The sequence below is a fragment of the Vidua macroura genome, chromosome 3 (assembly GCF_024509145.1).
Source record: "Vidua macroura isolate BioBank_ID:100142 chromosome 3, ASM2450914v1, whole genome shotgun sequence".
Classification (NCBI taxonomy): domain Eukaryota; kingdom Metazoa; phylum Chordata; class Aves; order Passeriformes; family Viduidae; genus Vidua; species Vidua macroura.
In genome coordinates this window covers 57,355,447-57,373,655 of record NC_071573.1, presented here as the reverse complement: position 1 = coordinate 57,373,655, position 18,209 = coordinate 57,355,447, and the positions used below count along the sequence as shown (strand labels likewise).

General features: G+C 43.4%; 1 protein-coding gene across 2 annotated transcripts in view; it reads left to right on the top strand.

Moving 5' to 3' along the window:
* The window catches only part of AKAP12 (A-kinase anchoring protein 12), a 30,225-nt gene extending 24,641 nt beyond the window's left edge, over positions 1-5,584 (top strand). For both annotated transcript variants that reach the window (XM_053973759.1, XM_053973760.1), the window contains 2 exons: positions 510-2,407; positions 2,947-5,584. In XM_053973759.1, the coding sequence (XP_053829734.1) occupies positions 510-2,405 (1,896 nt within the window). In that variant the 3' untranslated portion in view covers positions 2,406-2,407; positions 2,947-5,584. The remainder of the gene's footprint in view (positions 1-509; positions 2,408-2,946) is intronic.
* Positions 5,585-18,209: the final 12,625 nt, after the last annotated feature.

Genomic DNA, 18,209 nt, shown 5'->3' with positions numbered 1-18,209 from the left:
CCATTAGAGCTCCTGCACTGCACAAAGTGACTGAAAATATATGATACTATATGAACACCTGAGATACAGATGTGATCCATGTAAGACCATACACATTGGATGGTATCTTCAGTTGCAGGCAGAAATACAGGTGAAGCTGAGGTACCTCTGCAAAGGAAGGACATGGAAACAACACCACTATCTCCAGCTTTAAATACTGTAGTTACTCTGGCTGGCACATTGCTGCCTTCTTCCCTACCTCCTCATCTTCTAGCTTAGTCTTTGTTTCAAGTGCTGTCAGCTGTCCCTTCCTTTAATTAATTTTGAGGCTGCCCTTTGTTTAATGAGCTACATGTCCTCAGAAACAACACAAGCTGGGATCTTGGTGAGCTACTAATCCCCATGTCATCACTTTGTGCTCTTCCCCTAACACTTGTCCTTTGGGGTGTTGCAGTTTTTTTTCACCTAGAACATTGCTGGGCACTCCCTGCTTCTTCCCTTTTTCACAGATCTGTTGCAATTCTCCACAGGTTCAGGACAAGACAGAGGATGAAACCTCATCCTTGGGGCTTACAGCTGAAGGAGAGGGCAGAATGCTCACTGTGGGATCAGAGTGCACAGACGCAGTTGTCACTGTGGTCCCTGTTAAAACTGAGCAACAAGATGGAATTCCTGACTCAGAAGAGCAAGTTTGTACTAAAGGAGTTCCTAGCAGGACACCTGCCCTGCGAGAGGAAGATGATGCTGTGCACAATGGAGTAAAAAGCACAGAAGTCACTGTTCCTGAGGTTCTACTGCAGAGCAAGGGAAAAACCTCTGCCCATCCTTCAAAAACAGTTGGCTCAGAAACAGCTGCAGATGCTGAGCAGAGCATGAATGATGAGTCTGACAGGGACATTGCAGCAAAAGATTGTGTGCCTGTCATAGAGCCACAATGCAGAGACAAAACAACTGAAACCCCCTCCAAGAGTGATGAAGCCAAAGGTGGCGAAGTGGAAGGTGCTGTGCTCAGATCTGAAACACGGTTGGAGAGCATTTCTGTTGTTGCTGAGGCTCCCGTGCAGATTGAAGCAGATGGGGCATCTAATTTAGCATCAGCATGCCCAGAGATTGTTGAAAATGGAAGTGCTATTATCACTGATAAAAGTCCTGAGAAATGTGAAACACCCAGGAGTTTGGCTGGAGAAGATACTGTGAGAAAAGGACAAGAACTTCTAGAAACCTTGAACTGTCAAGGCTTCCAGGAAGAAGATAAGAAAAATGAGCAATTGCTGGAAGGAGCCGAAGAAGTATTTGAATATGGAAAACAGGAAGCTGTGAGACATGATGAATGTTCAACTGCTGTCCAGCAGGAGGAAGGCTCTGACTCGGCCTTTCCACAGGCTGAAAGCTTGGGGGCTCTGAAAACTCCTGTGGCTCTAGCAGCTGCAGCAGGTGGAGAGCATGTCGTGGCAGAAACTGCGACATGCACAGATATGACAGCCAAAACTGTACAGCCCTTGGCAACCGCACCAGAGCAAATGGCTTCTGAAGAGGTTCCAATTTCTAATACTGACTGTTCAGGCTGTGGGACTGCAGAGCTTGGTAGTGTGGAGGTACCCAAGCCTAGAGTAACTTGTGCTTCCATGAATGGGGTATCAGAGGAGCAAGAGCGGCCCCAGAGCACAGGACAAGCCGAACACAATGGTATTCCTTCCAGTCATAGTCTGTCTCCCAGCCACCCAGAATTTCAGAAGCATGTTGTTCAGTCTGTGACCATAGAGTCCCAGAGCACAAAAATTGTAATGAATGCCATCCAGTCAGCTGTTCACAAACTTGCAGAAACAGAAGAGTCGGCTGCCCTTGAGGCAGAGGAGAGCATTAAGTCCATAGGGAAAGGCCTATCAGATATAATTGTACCTGAACTTCTGGGAAGTACACAGGTAGATCAACAGCTTCCAGTAAAAGAGGAAGAGATACGGAGTAAAGAACAAGAGCTCAAGCAACCAGGAATAGTGAAAACTGCTACCTTAACTGAGTCTGCAGAAATTCATGCAACTGTGGAAAAAACAAAGGACATGCCTTTAATTTCTGAGGTGCTGAAAGATGGGCAAAGTCACAATTCTATAACAATCATGACAAGCCCTGAAGACATTTCAAGGGGAAGTGTGAGACTTCAGAAATCAACCCTAGAACAAAGTACTTCAGAAGATTCAACCAAAGACGCCCTAGACATACACACACCAAAATTAAGGGAAAAAGAGGTTGGGTACATTATGGAAATCTCAGACCAACATACAGGACAGCAAACATGCAGAGAAAGTGAAGAACAACCATATCACCCACCAGTGGAAGACGGGAAAACACAAATGTGGGAGGATGACAGTTGTCAAGAAGGAACATCTTGTGATAGACAAAGTCAGAACTCAGTGGCTCTGATGCCTTGAATGTAAGTAGCATTCTTAGCCACTATTTATTTCTTTTTCTAAGATAGTTGTGAGGATCTCTAACCTTTTATCTCTAATATGGTGTGGTGGTTTGTTTTGTTTTTAATTACTTTGTTGAAGGGCTGCCCTCGTTTCAATGTCCTCAGACTTGGCCTGTATTTTGGTGTGGTATTTCTGGGACGTAGTAAATGTATTTTTCAGTTTTCCTAGGTAGGAACTCACATGACACAATTTAATGTGCAAACATGTTAAATCAATTTAATGTGCAAACACACTCTATAACAAAGCTCTTTTTAAAATCCTAAAATATGTGAATATTGCCTTCCATGATAAAACTGGAGTGCCTCATGTACAAAGTTCTTTGCACTTCAGAAGAATTTGAATCAGAAATTACAAGTGCAGTCTCTCCCTAGGATATATGCTGCACTTGCTTCACTAAGTCATAAGACCTTTATCTCTGAGAACTGCTTGGAAAAATAACATATTCTTTAGAAAGTAAGCAGTCATTACTAAAGCTTTTTTACTGTCATCTTTCTTTCAGATGTGCTAAGCATCCATGTGGTATTTGGAGAGATGCCAGTCCTAGAGAACAACTGACAATCCTGCCACAGAACCAGGAGCTTTATTCACTACCCTTTATTCTTGGATGTTAACATCTGTTCCTTTGAAGACCTCGCCTTGCCATTTTTGTTAAAAACAAAATGCCTTTAATATTGGCTGTATCCATACCTGTGTTCCATTTGAAGGTTATTTGTCTCTGCCCAAAATAGTCCATTAAGACTGGAGATGCACCACTGAGTGACTGGGCAGACCACTAGAATTTTTGCCATGGTTATTACTGTCCCCTCATTTAATGTGTGTCCTGTCTGTCCAATCTCCTTGAATCCCTTCACTTGTCCCTGAGTCTTCCTCCCTTCTTTAGCAGTCTCACTTACCCCTCACATCTTTCCTAGCTGCCTTGATCTGACCTGTGAATGGCCATAGGTGCTGCTCAGCTTGTGTGTGAGGGGGAAGAGGAGGGCTGACTGATGAGAACACATGACACTTCTGGATACGTCTGTCACACAGCAGGAACTGGATCACGCACAAATTGTTGAGCAAGGTGCTCGAGTTTGTTGCCTTTCAGTCCCATTCAGGTATCTCTGTCCATCTTTCAGTTGTATTTGTGCAGGCCTGATTAAGCCAGAAATTATTTCTACAGTGTAGCTTGAAAGGAGATGGAAAATACCCTTCCTCTGTTGTTCTAGACTTCAGGTCTCAGGACTGGACTGTAATGTATTGAATATTTATATGTATGTCTTAAACCCAGTTCTGATTTTAATGTAGAGCAATGATACTTCAGTACTGTTTAGGCATTCCCTTAAATGAATATTGTAGAGTAGCCTGGAGAGGAAATTGATACTTATTGGAGCAAAAATTGATAACATGTAGTTTCCTATTTATTGTTCCAGGTTTTTCCCCCCTGTAAATTCTCTCAAAAAATTTGGCTGTCTTGCTTTGAATATTTATATGTATATCCTAAACCCAGTTCTGATTTTAATGTAGAACTATGATATTTCTAATGACAAAAGGAGAGCCCTGACCTGACCCACTAATCACTTCTACTTGCAGCCCTCCCTGGTTTTTGAGAACCCTCCAGACACCACCATTACGCTGTCACGTGGTTCTTGTGCCACTGCGTTTGTATCTCGCCCCTCTCATTCCGAGCTCTGCTAATTTCTGGTCACTGCCCCATCCAATGCAAAACCTTTCCCTGCCCTTTAAGGTCTAACATCTTTCCTGCATACACACTTCCTTCTTTCCCAACCACTGCCTGAACTGTTTTCTCACCACACCATTTTCTGAAATGCTCCCCACTCCTGACAATTCTGTCTTTTCTGAAGCAGGAATAGGAAAGAGGAGAAAAAGGACTTGGTAATGAGTTCTGCCTTGAATTTCAAAGAGCTGATGAGATTTTTGGGGTATCGAGGTCTTAAAAAGCTTCATGAAAGGTGGATTGGACTGACAGCAGCTGAGACCGGAATGGAGAGGGTATATAAAGATACTTAGAAAGCCCCAAGACTCAGAGTCCTGGGATGTCTGTCCCCAACAGGAATTGGTCCTCTCCTTCGTAGTTTACGTTAAAATCGAACAAGGGGTACAAGTCAGTACTTTCAGCTCTGATTTCCAAAGTGAAGGTTACAGATCACACATTGTGAAACCAATGCCCATCAAGTTGAACAATAGCTCACTCTCATACCTGTATAGTAATTTATTTTAAAATCAGCTTTAGTGTACAAATGCTCTTGTTATGGCAGGTGCTGGCCTCTCCTCAAGGCTGCACGTCCAGCAAGTGATGTGACTGATTGCACTGGTGTGATTGCACCATCTGGTGCTGACCTATGTGGAAGCATCAAAAGATTTTTCCTTACCTCAGAGCGAATTATATAAATATTTAAAGCCAAACAATATGGTTTCAAACAATCCAGTCTATATCTGACCATCGTTAGTGGCAGCTTTCCCCCTTAGCTTTGGGCAATTCCAAAAACCTCAGTTGATTTCCACACGTTTAGGTTGGCTTGCAAGGTAATGATGCTCTTTAATAACACCTCAGAAGTGCAAACTTGGCTGAATTTGTACAAATTGTATACCTATGTACCTTAAGCCATATTGCAATAACTGCAGCAGGTAAAACAAAATAACAAAAGCATGACCTGTATAATCCTGATTCTTACGTTTGTAGCTCCAAAGCTGTTAATAATATGTAAAGTTACTTCTTGTCTGAACCTCATTTAAATAAAGCTAGCTTTACCACAATGTAAATTGTCTGTTGGTAGTAATTGAGCAGGCAAGGGCTTTTAACTTGTCTGTTTTCTCCATTAATCCAGGGCCTAGGTAAGCAATGCAACAAACCTAACAAAACAAATAGAAAATCTTCTTTTTATAACTGACAGCTAAAAAAACCTGCTTCACCCAAAACCACACTAATGGTGCAGGGAGCATGTCTCCACAAAGAGATACTACTTTGTTCCAGTGTATTGCTTTGGCCTCTGAAACTCTCCTTGAGACTGTGACTTCTGGCTTGTGCTTAAAAGCTTGAAGCTTTCTCTAATCCAGTGTATTGGGTTACTAAATTTGATTTTGTGTTTTTAAGGTAGATTTCATTGATTGAATAAAATGCAACTACAAATTTGTTCTAACCTGTGTATGTGGTGAGTTTTTTTTCACCTTGCTTTAGTGTAAATTATTTTCTGGTGGTTGCTTCATCTTCAGGGAGTTAGATTTGCTCCTGAGAATTGACGTTCAGGTTTTGATGTGAATTAAAGAAGCTAATTAAACAGAATTAAATTATGATTTGGCTCTAAGTTTCAATAAAATATGCATATTTCAGAAGAAGTAAGAATAGGGTACTCCAGAAGGCTGAAATACTTTTATAAAATTCAAGCTAGAAAACAGCATTCAGTGAGCCAGAATGAAAAATTAGTAAATCATATGCGTTGCTGGTGTGACTAAAGTATAGAACACTCCAGCAAAGCAACAACATAAATGTCCTTTGTTATAGATTAGCAGATCAAGAGTCTTAGGCCCATAACTGGTATCTTCTAGGCTCCCCCACTTCTGCTTAGCAAGGGTATACTCATGGCACCAAAAATCTGTTATTTATGTTAGCAGACCTTGGACTTCAGACATGAAGTTTTTCCAGCTGTTCATGTTCTGTGGCTGATTAGCAGTGTTTGCATCTCAAGACAGGTTTACACCTGAACTAGTTTTGTAATAATTGGTACCTTCCTATTCTCAGCTAAAATGCTAAATCCGCTATCTGCAAATACTTGGTTGTACTGATTGCAGCAAGGGCAGGGATATTGGCATACTGCACACTGTCTGTCCCTCATTTTGCTTTGGCATGGTGTCAGGGGGCTCACACTGCAGGGGACTGATCTCACTGTCCTCTTTTGGCAGCTGGAGGTACAAATTGAACCAGCATCTCCTGCCACACATTGTGCTCAAGGTGTACACAGCCTCTGCTGCCCCGTTTGCAAGATTTGTGCATTTATACTGGTTAGTGAAATCTCTGAACAGGCATCTAACTAGGGATTGGAGTCCAAGCCTCTTGGATCCCGAGGAAGTTTCTCTGCTGTTTCCTCTTGTAGGGTTGTTTTATTGGCAACGACTCAAGTATCCTGCCTGTTAGCTCAGGCTATGGAAGTGGATCTGGCTTTCCCATGCAATCCAGAGCATATGGGAGGCAGCTGTGCTTACTGAGGAACCTGCACAGCTTGGATACAGCAAGTGCTTGGGGATGGGCAGGGGGCTTGCCAAAAGCAGAGAGGATTCCTGAGATGTTCGTGTCTGGATGCTGAACGCTGGATGTTTGTCATTCGCAGCTGCCACATGGGAAGGGAGCAGGCCTGAGGAGGCTGATGGCCTCACAAGGAAGGATGTGGCTTGGAATAAGGAGCAATGTGGAGCAGAAGGCGAGTGGAATTGGCAGCATAGGATTTGGAGTTCTAATTTGGCAGGGGGATGAATGATGTGATAAAGGAGGAGTAACTTAGCTCTGTGAACGTTTTGAGATACTCCTAAAGAGGTGGAAACAGCCACCACAATGCTAGCACCTGGTACAGGGCTGGTGTCATCTCTAGTTGGGCACTTATGTGTACTCTTTACAAAAGTAAGAATTAAAGTCAGGAGTCTAGTGTCTGTTCTGCTGTCTGTTCTAATGTCTGTAAAGTTAGCATGTGTCTGTTCTGCTTCAAATTCCTCTTGAAAAAGTACTGTCAACTTGTTAGAACAGGAAGAACAGTATTAGGAAGCATCTCCTATTCCCCCTTGAAAATGGCATCCACTTCCAGAGTTTGAAAAGGCTATGTATAATCACAGAATGATTTGGGATGGGTGGGACCTTGAAGACCATCTGGTTCCAACCCCCTCTGCAATGGGCAGGGCAAGGAGTGATGGTACCATGAAATGAGGGGAGCAGAAGTCTGATATGCCACAGGAGCTGTGACCTGGGGACGGTCTCTGTGTCAGCTTGACCCTGTCCTCATCATCTGTTCTACAGATAGGCCTCTGTCCTTCCTACAAGGACAGAAAGGATAACCAACACAATGCCGTTTCTCTAAGCAGCTAGACAAGAGGGAATTGTGGAAAACTGCAAGGCATTTGCAAGCCAGTTGCTGCCCTGGAAGGCAGACATCCCAGGAAGCCTTCAGGAAGCAGCCTGGGAGCAATCCATGCCTTCTCGGATTGCAAGTGTTCCCCTGGGGGGCTCTCCTGTGTCCCCTCAGCCTTGCAGTACTATGGCCTCCTCTCCCCTACCCGATATGTCGTCTCTGCTTTGTAAGCAGGTTCCTGGTGAACTTGTAAATTAATTTCTGGGAGATTTTCATTGGACAGTCCCAGAGGCAGCATGACAGTGGTGCCTGTAATTTCTTATAAAAGCAGCTGTATGAAGCAGAAATCCTGACAACTGCCTGGACTAACATGTCTCCCTTTCACCATTCCAGGGCAGCCATGAGGGTAACAAAAAGACAGCTGATGCTCAGGCAGTGTTTGAGGGTAGTGTATGCCCAGGGCGAAAAAGGGGTAAAGTTTTCAAGACTGGCTCACTAATGTAAGGAGGCTGGGAGGTTACAGCTCCAAGGAAAGTCTGCTAGGTGAAGATGGAGCAAGGGGGAAACATTATTCATTCAGAGGAAGTTTTCTTAGCCCAATTACATTTATTTTTTAATCTCCCAGATAATGTTTTCATTATCATTTCATGAGCATGATTAGGAATTTGAAGGACAAATATGATCTGTCCATTATTCTGGAGCTGACATGAACTCTTCTGGAGTATTTGCTGAATAATCTTGAAAATAGCATTATTTAATTTGGCATAAGTCTCCCTGCTGGGAAAATGCTTTTATTGGATTTTTGCATAATCTGTCTTGATCCTGCAATTGGATTCCAGCTCATACATCCTCTCTCCTCCTCACAGCAGATCCAGTTAATGCCTCGCAGATGCAAGGGGGAAACTTGCATCAGTATGAATGATGTGGCAAAGGCTGGGCATATTGCTTACAGTTCCTCATACAAAAGCATACTTAATTTAAAAATTCCAAACAAACAGACAAATCCCTTGAGCCATTATTGGCACCAGTCGGTAGAAGTAGGCTCATATTCATTCTGGGCTTATATTAATCATGGCAGTAGATTGACTATGTTGAAATTACTGTTTTGTTTTCTTTCACTCATAGGCAACAGTTGCTCATGAAGAGAACAGATAAAATACTTCTTTCTGTAAATATTCCTTGAAGCATCTCAAGGCTCTGGACATTCCTGTTATTAGTTATTTATTTTTCCAATAGAAGAGGCATCACGTTTTATTTTCTCTTTCCAACTGAGAGCTTGGATCACTTGGGTAGCATCAAACCTAACAATCCAAGAAAATGAGATGATTTTACTTAAAACGTCTCAAAATCCTACTTTCAGTTTTGACCTATGTACAGGGAACACAGTGATGATGTGCTATGACAAAGCAACCTGCTATACTTCTATACTGTACCACAGAAACCAGGAGCCTCGGCATATCACTGAAAAAATAATACTTGAATTCTGAATTGTAAACTAGGAAAGGTAATGATTTTTTTTTTTCTCATTGAGAGACAAAGTAAAATTAGCAGGAAAGTGGTGGTGGGTGGCACTGACAAGAAGCAAGGAAGAAGTAGAGCACAGCTGGAGGACTGCAGGAACAGAGACCAACATGCATCAAGTGATGTAAGATTGCTGCTACTGGAAACAGAATGTTTATTATGACAAACTTGGAATTAGGAAAAAAAAAAATCAGAGAGGCTCCACAATCTGCAAGTCCAGAAAAAGATTTAAATGAGTTGAAAAAAAATCAGTGCTTTTATTGAATATGAATTTGTGACCTGTTTGCAGGAATGCAGATAATATGGCCACTGTGGCTTCTCAAGGATGAAGTGCTCTTTAAAGAATATGTTCATATGTATGTATGTATTTGAAGTAAGAGTATCTTCATTTTAAAGATAAGCTCATAGCTTTAACATAACACTTACCAGTGAGCCAAAGATAGTGTGAAGCTAGTACTTTCCTTTCTGCAAGAAGAAAGACAGGTAAGAGGGCTTTTAAAAATTTGCTAGAAATAAGAAACATGAAAGTGTATGGTTAAATAATAATGATCTTTGAAGTGTAAAGATCAATTTTCCTGCTCATTACCAATTTTCTTAAGGGAGACACCAAAACCCTCTACCTGGCTTCTACTCCAAATATAGCACACAGACCAAAGTTTAGGTTATGTTTGAATTTTAAATGGGCCTAGACTGAAATATTAATGATTCCTCAGCTTAGAAGAGCCTAAAATAGACTGTCAAGTGAGCAGTGCTGAGGTTAGATTGTTTTAATGTTCCAGGGAAAAATCTGCAGCTCTTTCTAATTCTGTTGTAATCTCCAAACGTAACCAAACGATGAGAACAGTCTCCCTAAAGTGAGAAGATTCTCTGGCTTTTAAGCAGAGAGGAGAAAGACTAAACAGAGCGAGTATTACTGGTGCTGCTTGGAGAATTAATATTTTTCAGCCCTTCTTAAGTCAGCGCTCTGGACTGGAGGAGCAGATGGACATTTGTGTACTTCGTGTTCACATACACGTGTGCATACATGCACCCTCCCTCTGGCAAGGACGTGCTCAGGCTCCGTCCCCTCTCTGAACCCCGGGACAGGGAACTTCAGCAGCTGCACTGAAGCTCAAACAATTGCTTCCCCTTGGCCTTGCACTTCCCTGGTGCAGCTGGAACATGGTATGCAGGGATGTGCCGGTTTTTCCACTGTGCTGAAATTTCTCTGCCACCTGCTTATCAGCTCACGGGTCTCTCCTGGCAGCGCTGCCGCTGTGTGGGGGACAAAAAATATACTCTCGAGGCGTATTTTCCCTGGTGTACCTGCTCTTGCCAGCTTCGAGATTTGGCGCCTTTGAGTGCTCTGCAGCCCACCCAAGCAAAAGGCTCTGCTCTCTGGAACAAGCCCTCTGCGGGACGGTGCTGCCGGAGTCCCTCCTGCCCCTTTCTTTGGCTTTCCAAGTGCAGCCGCTGGGTGCGGAGATGCCCGGGTATGCTGCCGGGGAAGGCTGCCTGGGGATGCTGCCGGGGAAGGCTGCCTGGGGATGCTGCCGGGGAAGGCTGCCCGGGGATGCTGCCGGGGAAGGCTGCCCGGGGATGCTGCCGGCTGTCCCACGGAGGGCCCGGGTGGCTGCACTGGTGTGACGGCACCATCTAGTGCTGTCCCTGCACACCGCCGCTGCATGTTCCGCCGGGAGGAGGCTCAGCTGGGGCTTCTCTCAAAAACAAACAGAAAGGAAAAATCGACGCAGGCTGCACCTTCCGTGTGCATATAACTATATCTCCTGCTTCATAACACCCCCAAAGGTGGAGAAATCGGTGTGGCAAAGGCAGAAACTTCTAGCTGTTTTCTTCCCAGCTAGCTGATATTCCACCCAGCTCTGGCAGCTGCTGAAGAGTAAAAAGCAGGACAGTGTGTTAGCTTGCTATTAGTGATGTATTTGCACAAAACACACGTGTGAAATGATGAGCTGCTTTAGTGGGCTCTGGAGGGAAAATGCAAGTTCAGTTCTAGATCGCTGCTGTTTTTGGAGCCTGAAAGTCTTCAGAGTGAGCTGTAAGCCACAGGAAATGTGTAGACTGGGCTTCTGAGCTGGGAAACAAGGATACACCAGCTTATCCCAAAAGCCTTTGGCAGCAGATCCAGCAGAAACTGGGCTGCCGAGGCTCTCCTGCTTCCTGGGATGATGGAGGGGACATCTGCAGTGTGATGCAAGGGGAGCTGAGCGAGCACCGGAGTCATTAGCCAAGGTACAGTGGCAATGCCTTCAAAGACATTCAGCCTGTTTGCAGATACACCCAGTACATACCACAAATGGTAAATACCAGAGCAGAACCTCAGTGAAAACAAAGGTAATGGAGAAGGAAAAGAGCCAGCCTGTCTCTATGTGAAAACGAGAAAGCAAACTGGGGAAACAGAGAAGCACCGAGTATAAGTGGTTGTGGAAAATATACTTAGACAAAGAGCAAACTTTAAGTCAGTTAAATGTACAGGCAACACCTGTTTTACATCAGTTAGCTGAGTTTCTCTCTTCATAATAATCCCCTGGGATCCATACCCAGGGATGGTGGTGACAAAGTACAACTTCCAAAAAAGTAATGACCAAGGCAGAGGGTTTTAGGGATGTGGTCTCTTTGGCACCTGCATCCAAGTAGCAACTAACAGCAGGTTATAGAGGCCCGACAGTTGCTGCCAAACCACTCACTGCATCTTTTCCCAGTATAGCTGATACAGAGGTCAGTCCTCTTAATGATAGATGCAACTATCAACGTGAAAGAAACGTTTTTCATGACCCCAGCACTGGGGGCAGATCAGATAAGGTTTGCTTTCATCTGTCAGGGACTTGACTATATATTTACTTGTCTATTCCAAAGCTTAAACTGTAGTCCTAGCATATGGTACAGCTCATCCTACATTGCCCGAAGAGCTGGAAATGTTAACATTTCCACAAGAGGTCACTGTGAGGCAGTGCATCAGTGATGGAGGAGGCGGATGCTTCACAAAACCTGTAAAGACTATGGACACTTGGGACAACACAGCCACAGTCAGCGGGGGTAGAGATACCAGCAGAACAGGAGCAAGAGCCCAGTCACTAATTCATCTTTGGGGAGTCAGATAGACAGGTGGGAGACAAACAGGTGCTGCAAGAAATCCAAAGGTTATCCCTGTCCCAGAATAAGAAATAAGTTATGTGCTGTGCCAGAGACTTTAGGAGGAGGCATATTCCAGGATCAAGTATAATAATCTGACTACTCCATAATTTGCTAAAGAAAAATGCAATCTGGGAATGGATCCCACAACATAAGAAGGCCCTAGCGCTGTTGAAGAAAACCATAAATGTGTTTCAGTCACTGGGACTCATCTGCCCTATGTGGCCCCCCTCACTGTACATCCAGGTGGGAGAGAAGGGAAAGGGATATGGCTGCAGACTAGAGCAACAGTGACTGCCTGGACACATGCAACATCAAGCCACTTTGGGTTCCAAATAGAATGTAGGAATGCAGTCATATGTGACAATAAGCTTGCTATAAAATAACTATGAAAAGAAAAAATATTTTGAATAGGAAGCCAGAGATTATGATTTCAGAGGAAGGTCATGAAGCTGGGCAGTGGGGTCATCACGAAGGTAAGTGCACTTACCCTCCAGTAAAGCTTTTTGGAAAGCTAGGAGCATAAGTGTTTATTTCTGTGGTAAGCATGGGTTGCCTCACTCCCAAAGCTTTTCACACATCAGTGAAATCTGCATCAGAAAAGGTGGTAGATGTAGCCTCTCTCTAGACCACTTTCTGCATTGCTTAACTGAGACTTTTTAATCTCCATCTCTAAAAACTGCTTGGGAAAATAAGATAATCTTGAGAGAGTAAATTGTAGTTCATAAAACTTTCATAATTCTCTTCTTTCTGTCAGATACACTGGGCATCCATGTGCCATTTAGAGAGATGCCAGTCTTAGAGAAGAACTGGCAAGGTGTGGCAGAGTCAGGAGCTTTATCTATCAGGCTTCATTCAGGGATGCTGACAGTTACTCTTTGAAGACCTTACCTTTTGTCATGGTCATAAAAAGCAGTATCTTTAATGCTCAGTGTAGCTACATGTGTGCTCCATGCCATGGTCTGCACAACAGAGCCAAGATCACAGAGGATATCTCAACCCACTCCCCTCATGGAGGACATCAAAGATTCCTCTGCCTCCTTTTCCCTTTTCCTATCATGAGATAGGACAGAAACAGGGGCGTGTCCTGCACATGCTCTCAAGTGAAAGGGCAAAATGAAGCTGAAATTAGAGAAGACTGAGTGAGAGGGGAGAAAATCACATTCTGTTTAGTGGCTGCAGTGGTTGAAATACTTGTTTGGTGTCATTCCAGCAGAACAGGCAGTGTCCCGCACCTGCACTCTCCACCAGTAGTTACACTGACTTTCTACAGCTTCCCTCTTCCTTCAGCAGCTCTTTTGCAGCCCCATTCTGGTGAGAGGTTACCACTCTGTTTCTCTCCCAACCCTAACCCTAATCCTTGTCCTGGTTCTGGCTAGGATAGAGTTAATTTCCTCCCTAGCAGCTGCTACAGTGCCATGTGTTCATACACAATGTGTGAATAATGTTGATAACACAGTGATGATGTAGTTGTTGCTGAATAGTGCTTAGCCCAAGTCAAGGACATTCCAGTTTCCCTTGCTCTGCCAGTGAGGAGGAGCACAAGAAGCTGAGGGGGAGCATGGCCAGGACATGAACTGGTCTGAGAGTGCTGAGGTTGTGGCCTTCCTGACTGACCCAGCATGGCTGCTGCAGTGAGGGACTTTGTCATCAAAGTCCCTGTCAGAGGAAGTGCCATTCCTGGACCTAACCATTGCTTCTGCAGATGCTTGAATTCCCTGGGATCTACTTTGGGTTTCTGAGAGCTCGAGCAACTTGCCTGTGTAATCTTAACATATTTCCTGCTGCAGGATGACACCAAGAAATGTATCTTCTTGGTCCCATCAGACACTGAAAAAGAATTTTGCCACCCAGCTGGTAGGTTTTAAACACAGACTGAGGAACTGCCCTTGTCTATAGCACTTTACAAGCTGGCATTTCTGCAAAACTGCCTGCTTCACTTCAGGCAGAGCAGTTCAGCTCTGTACAGGAGACCTCTTGAAGCCTGGAGTGTCACTACTTTGGAAACCCTGGTTATACTCAGTGGCAGAGACATCAGTGCTAAGTGCCACTGTCATTGTATCTCTATTTCCCAGCTCTCAGAGCCATGTTTAATCATGTTCCTTGACAGCAATAGGAAATAGATGTGCTCGTTCTTCATGTAAGAGTCACCACGGAGGTGTGGCTCTGCAAGGGAGTACCGCTACTGGCAGCTGCATGACAGAGCAAATAAATCCTCTTGGCAGCAGCAGCTGCACTTTTTTCCTCTCACCATGCAAAACCTCAGCTTCTGTAAGCACTCTGAGGGAGCCCACCAGCATGGCCAGATGCAGAGTAAACCATCAGCTCACACTCCCTTGCAGTAGTGTCAGAAGCAGGGAGATGTTTTTTATGACATTGCAACACTAGATGACTTTCTCATGGGTCTACCATTGATACAGGAATTGATGACTTTTAATTTCTGTAGGTCAACTTCTTTTTAGAAGCACAAAACATCTCCTTAAGAAGAAAGAGGAGCTATCTATGGTGGGGGGAAGGGTGGAAAAAGCATTAATACAGCCATCATTTCCAAATTCCTAGTATGCTCTTTTAAGACACAAACGCAAATCCCAAGCTAAGAGATTTCTGACTCTTTAGCTAACAAGAACTGAAGGTAGTGCTCCCATTGCCTGGGAAAAGTGTACCACTTGTCTAGGAGAAACAATTTATGTAATGTAAAAAATCCCAAAGCAAAACATAAAAAATAAAAAAAAAAAAACAAACCAAAAAAAAAAACCAAACAAAACAAAAAAAAAAAAACAAAACAAAAAAAAACCAAAAAAAAAACAAAAAACCCCACAAAAAAACAAAACAAAACAAACAAAAAAAAAACCCAAACCCCACCCCAAAACAGGAAAGGTGCGTCCTTACTGGCGTGATCACAGCTTAGGCAGCTGCTTTCTGAGTAACTGCTCAGTTCTTTCAGACTCTCCCCATTTAGTCTGAGCTGCTGTTTCATCACATTGGCTTTCCACTCTGTGTGGCACAGCTCTGCACAGAGATGAAAGCTGATCCATATTTCAGCTGATTCCTTCTGCTGATTTTTGCTTTTGCTTCACTTGCAGCAGATAAACTCAGAAAAAACCTGGTGACATTGAGGCCCTTTGCTCTGAGACATTTCCTATATGACAGGAGAGTGATGCATAACAACATTTACATCCTTCAAGTCATGCCTGTAAAATGGTTTTTTAAAATTAATATCATGCTACAGTTTTATTAAAAAGGGCATGAAAATTTTGAACCTTAATAAACTCAGTGAACAAGGATGAAGTTTCTACAAATGTTCTTTTTCTGTTCTTGTGCACAAATCAGGACTTGTTCTGGGTCCCATTCTCTTATCAGTGTTGCAAAGGTGCCTCAAAATGAGATTAAAAAAATTAATTCTGCGTAAGAATGCAATCGTATCAAAGAATAAGATTATTCTTATTGAACAATTATTACTCTATATTCTGTGTACTCTATATGTCTGTCTGTGGACAGCTGTGTGCCAGCAGCTGGAGTGATGCTGGTTTGGCGATGGGGCATCCCTTCCTTTCCTCATCAGCTGCCAATCACATAATTTGAGTGACTATTTCGCTTCACATCCTTTGAGCACTACTGTTGGGGTGGAAGGACCTGACCTTCCACATTTTTCAGACTTTATCCTTTTATAGGACACTCAGGAAAGGCCTGCTCCTGCTGGGATGGGAAGATCATGCTGGCAGTATAACACCAACAGAGAGGCTGTGGCCAGTGTCCGTATTCAGGGCTTCCCTAAAGCCTGTCCTTGTCATTATCTCATGCTGCGTTTGCAGCAGAATTCTAGATCACTGCTGTATTTGGTGCCTGACTCAAGTCAGGAGATGAGAGGGCAGCAGCAGAAACAGGGCCCAGATCCACAGCAGCTCTCACCTGGCTCCTGCTCGATGCTCCCCAAGGTACAGCCCCTGCCGAGGCCCGGCCTGTGCTGGCAGAAGTGCCTGTGGCTGCAGGAACCTGCACCTGCAGCCCGGCAGACGTGACTGCTTGGCAGGGTCTGATGAGCCTGGAAGTCTTGGGAGTGAGGTGCCACAAGCCACAGGAAAGGTGTAGACCAGGCCTCTGAGCTGGGAGACAGGAATACACCAGCTTACCCCAAAAGCCTTTGGCAGCAGATCCAGCAGAAGCCAAGCTGCTGAGGTTCTCCTGCTTCCTGGGGTGATGGAGGGGACACCTGCAGCGTGAGGCAAAGGAAGGATGAGCACCCTCACCCTCAGCCAGGCAACTCTCTTGCTCATATGCATGTGCTTCAGTCAGTTCCTGAGTTAATGAACGTGTGAATTGTTGAAGCACCACTGAAAGATCAGACTAATTTGTCAAAAGTGGATTGAACCCTGGTTTGACTTTTACCTAATAAGCTCATTAAATAAAGCTTGATTGACAGAGTACATTGCTCTGTGAATTTGAGAGACCCGAATAAAGTATGGCAATATATAAAATAATTCATTGCTGAAACTGGAATTGCACAATACAGTAGTAACAAAATAGAAAGTGCTTTAACCATATGGTTAAGAGATTAAGGATAGAAGGAAACAATGGATTGATCAGGAAGCTTCCTTAGAAAGTGTATGAGCAGCTTCAAAATGAGTCCTGACACAGTCAGCAGATTGGATACAGGCTGTGGATCTGTGCTGAGGCATGCCAGAGTGCTGGGTCCCTCCTCCACACTCCACAGAGCAGTACAGTAAGTGAACATTTGTGTTAAGTTTCATTTTGTGGCTCTGCTTCTCTCCTCCCTGAGCAGATTTCCTAATGGTCCAGGAAGGCTTCAGCTTTGGCCAAGGCAATAGGCATGGACTGAATATAAGGAAGTCCTGCTGGCAGCTCCTTTGGCACTAAGACACTGGCACCTCAAGGAACGACAGCTGCTCCAAGGCCATACTGAGCTCTTGAATCTTGGCACACATGAGCTGTTCAAAAGCATGGATGCACCAACATCACAGCACCATGGCTGTACTGCAGAGAAAATGTGTTATGTGGTTTTGGCTAAATTTCATCTAAATATGTCCTTCTTAATGGCAGACTTGATAGAAGCCCATGTTTAAGGACAGTGAATTTCTCTTATTTCTAGAGATGATCACAGATAATTTGGCAAATACACATTAATGGTGTTACAAAAGATTTCTTGCTTCTTTCTCTTTTGTTCTACTTTTGGTATGAGTGGGATTTCATTATCTAGTGACAATGGACATTTTTACAAACAAAAACAAGTGAACACAACAAGAGCTGTAGAAATGGAAACACTCTGTCTCAAAGTAACAGCTGGGCTATTTGAACAGTCAGCCTCCATCACCACTGGTAGTCTGTCACCTAGATTTCATTAACAAAAGTATGCTGCTGTAATTAACAGTGTAACATTTACAGTTTTGAAGTAGGAATCTAATTGGTTTTAAATTTTTTTTTTTTTAAGTAACTCGGTTACTCCTAATCACTTGTAACTATGAAATATCTTAAAACACTTGTTGACTTTTGGGAAGCAATAAACAAGAGAATCAATGACAGAACTCCAAAATTAACTTCCCTTATATGTGTTTACTTTTTAAGATTAAAAGGTGTGGAAATACAATCAAGGAAAAACTTGAACTTGGTTAAGAATGAATCAGTTTGATCTTTATGGATATCTAAAGGATAAGGATCTTAAGGATATCTAAAGAATTGTATTACTCTCCAAAAAGGCAAAATACCCAAACAAGGTAATCCTCCAGTTAAGCAGGTTGGGAAAAAAACATTGAGAGACTGTGATGCCACCAGGTACCATAGCACCTGCTCGAGTCTAACCAGGTCTCCTTTAAAAAAAGATGTAAAATATGTTGCAATGCAAGAAATGATTTAAAGTAAACAGAATGAAATCTGTTTCTTCTTTTTTTTTCCTCTTGCAACTGACAACTTTTTGTGACTGAGGCTGTTATTTTATGGGATTTGGAGCTGAGGAGCCAGCCATATTTTCTAAACATCAAGACAGCAGCTATAGGCTCTGCAGTGTAAACAGGAACACAATTTTAAATATTCAGTGTTTGTAACA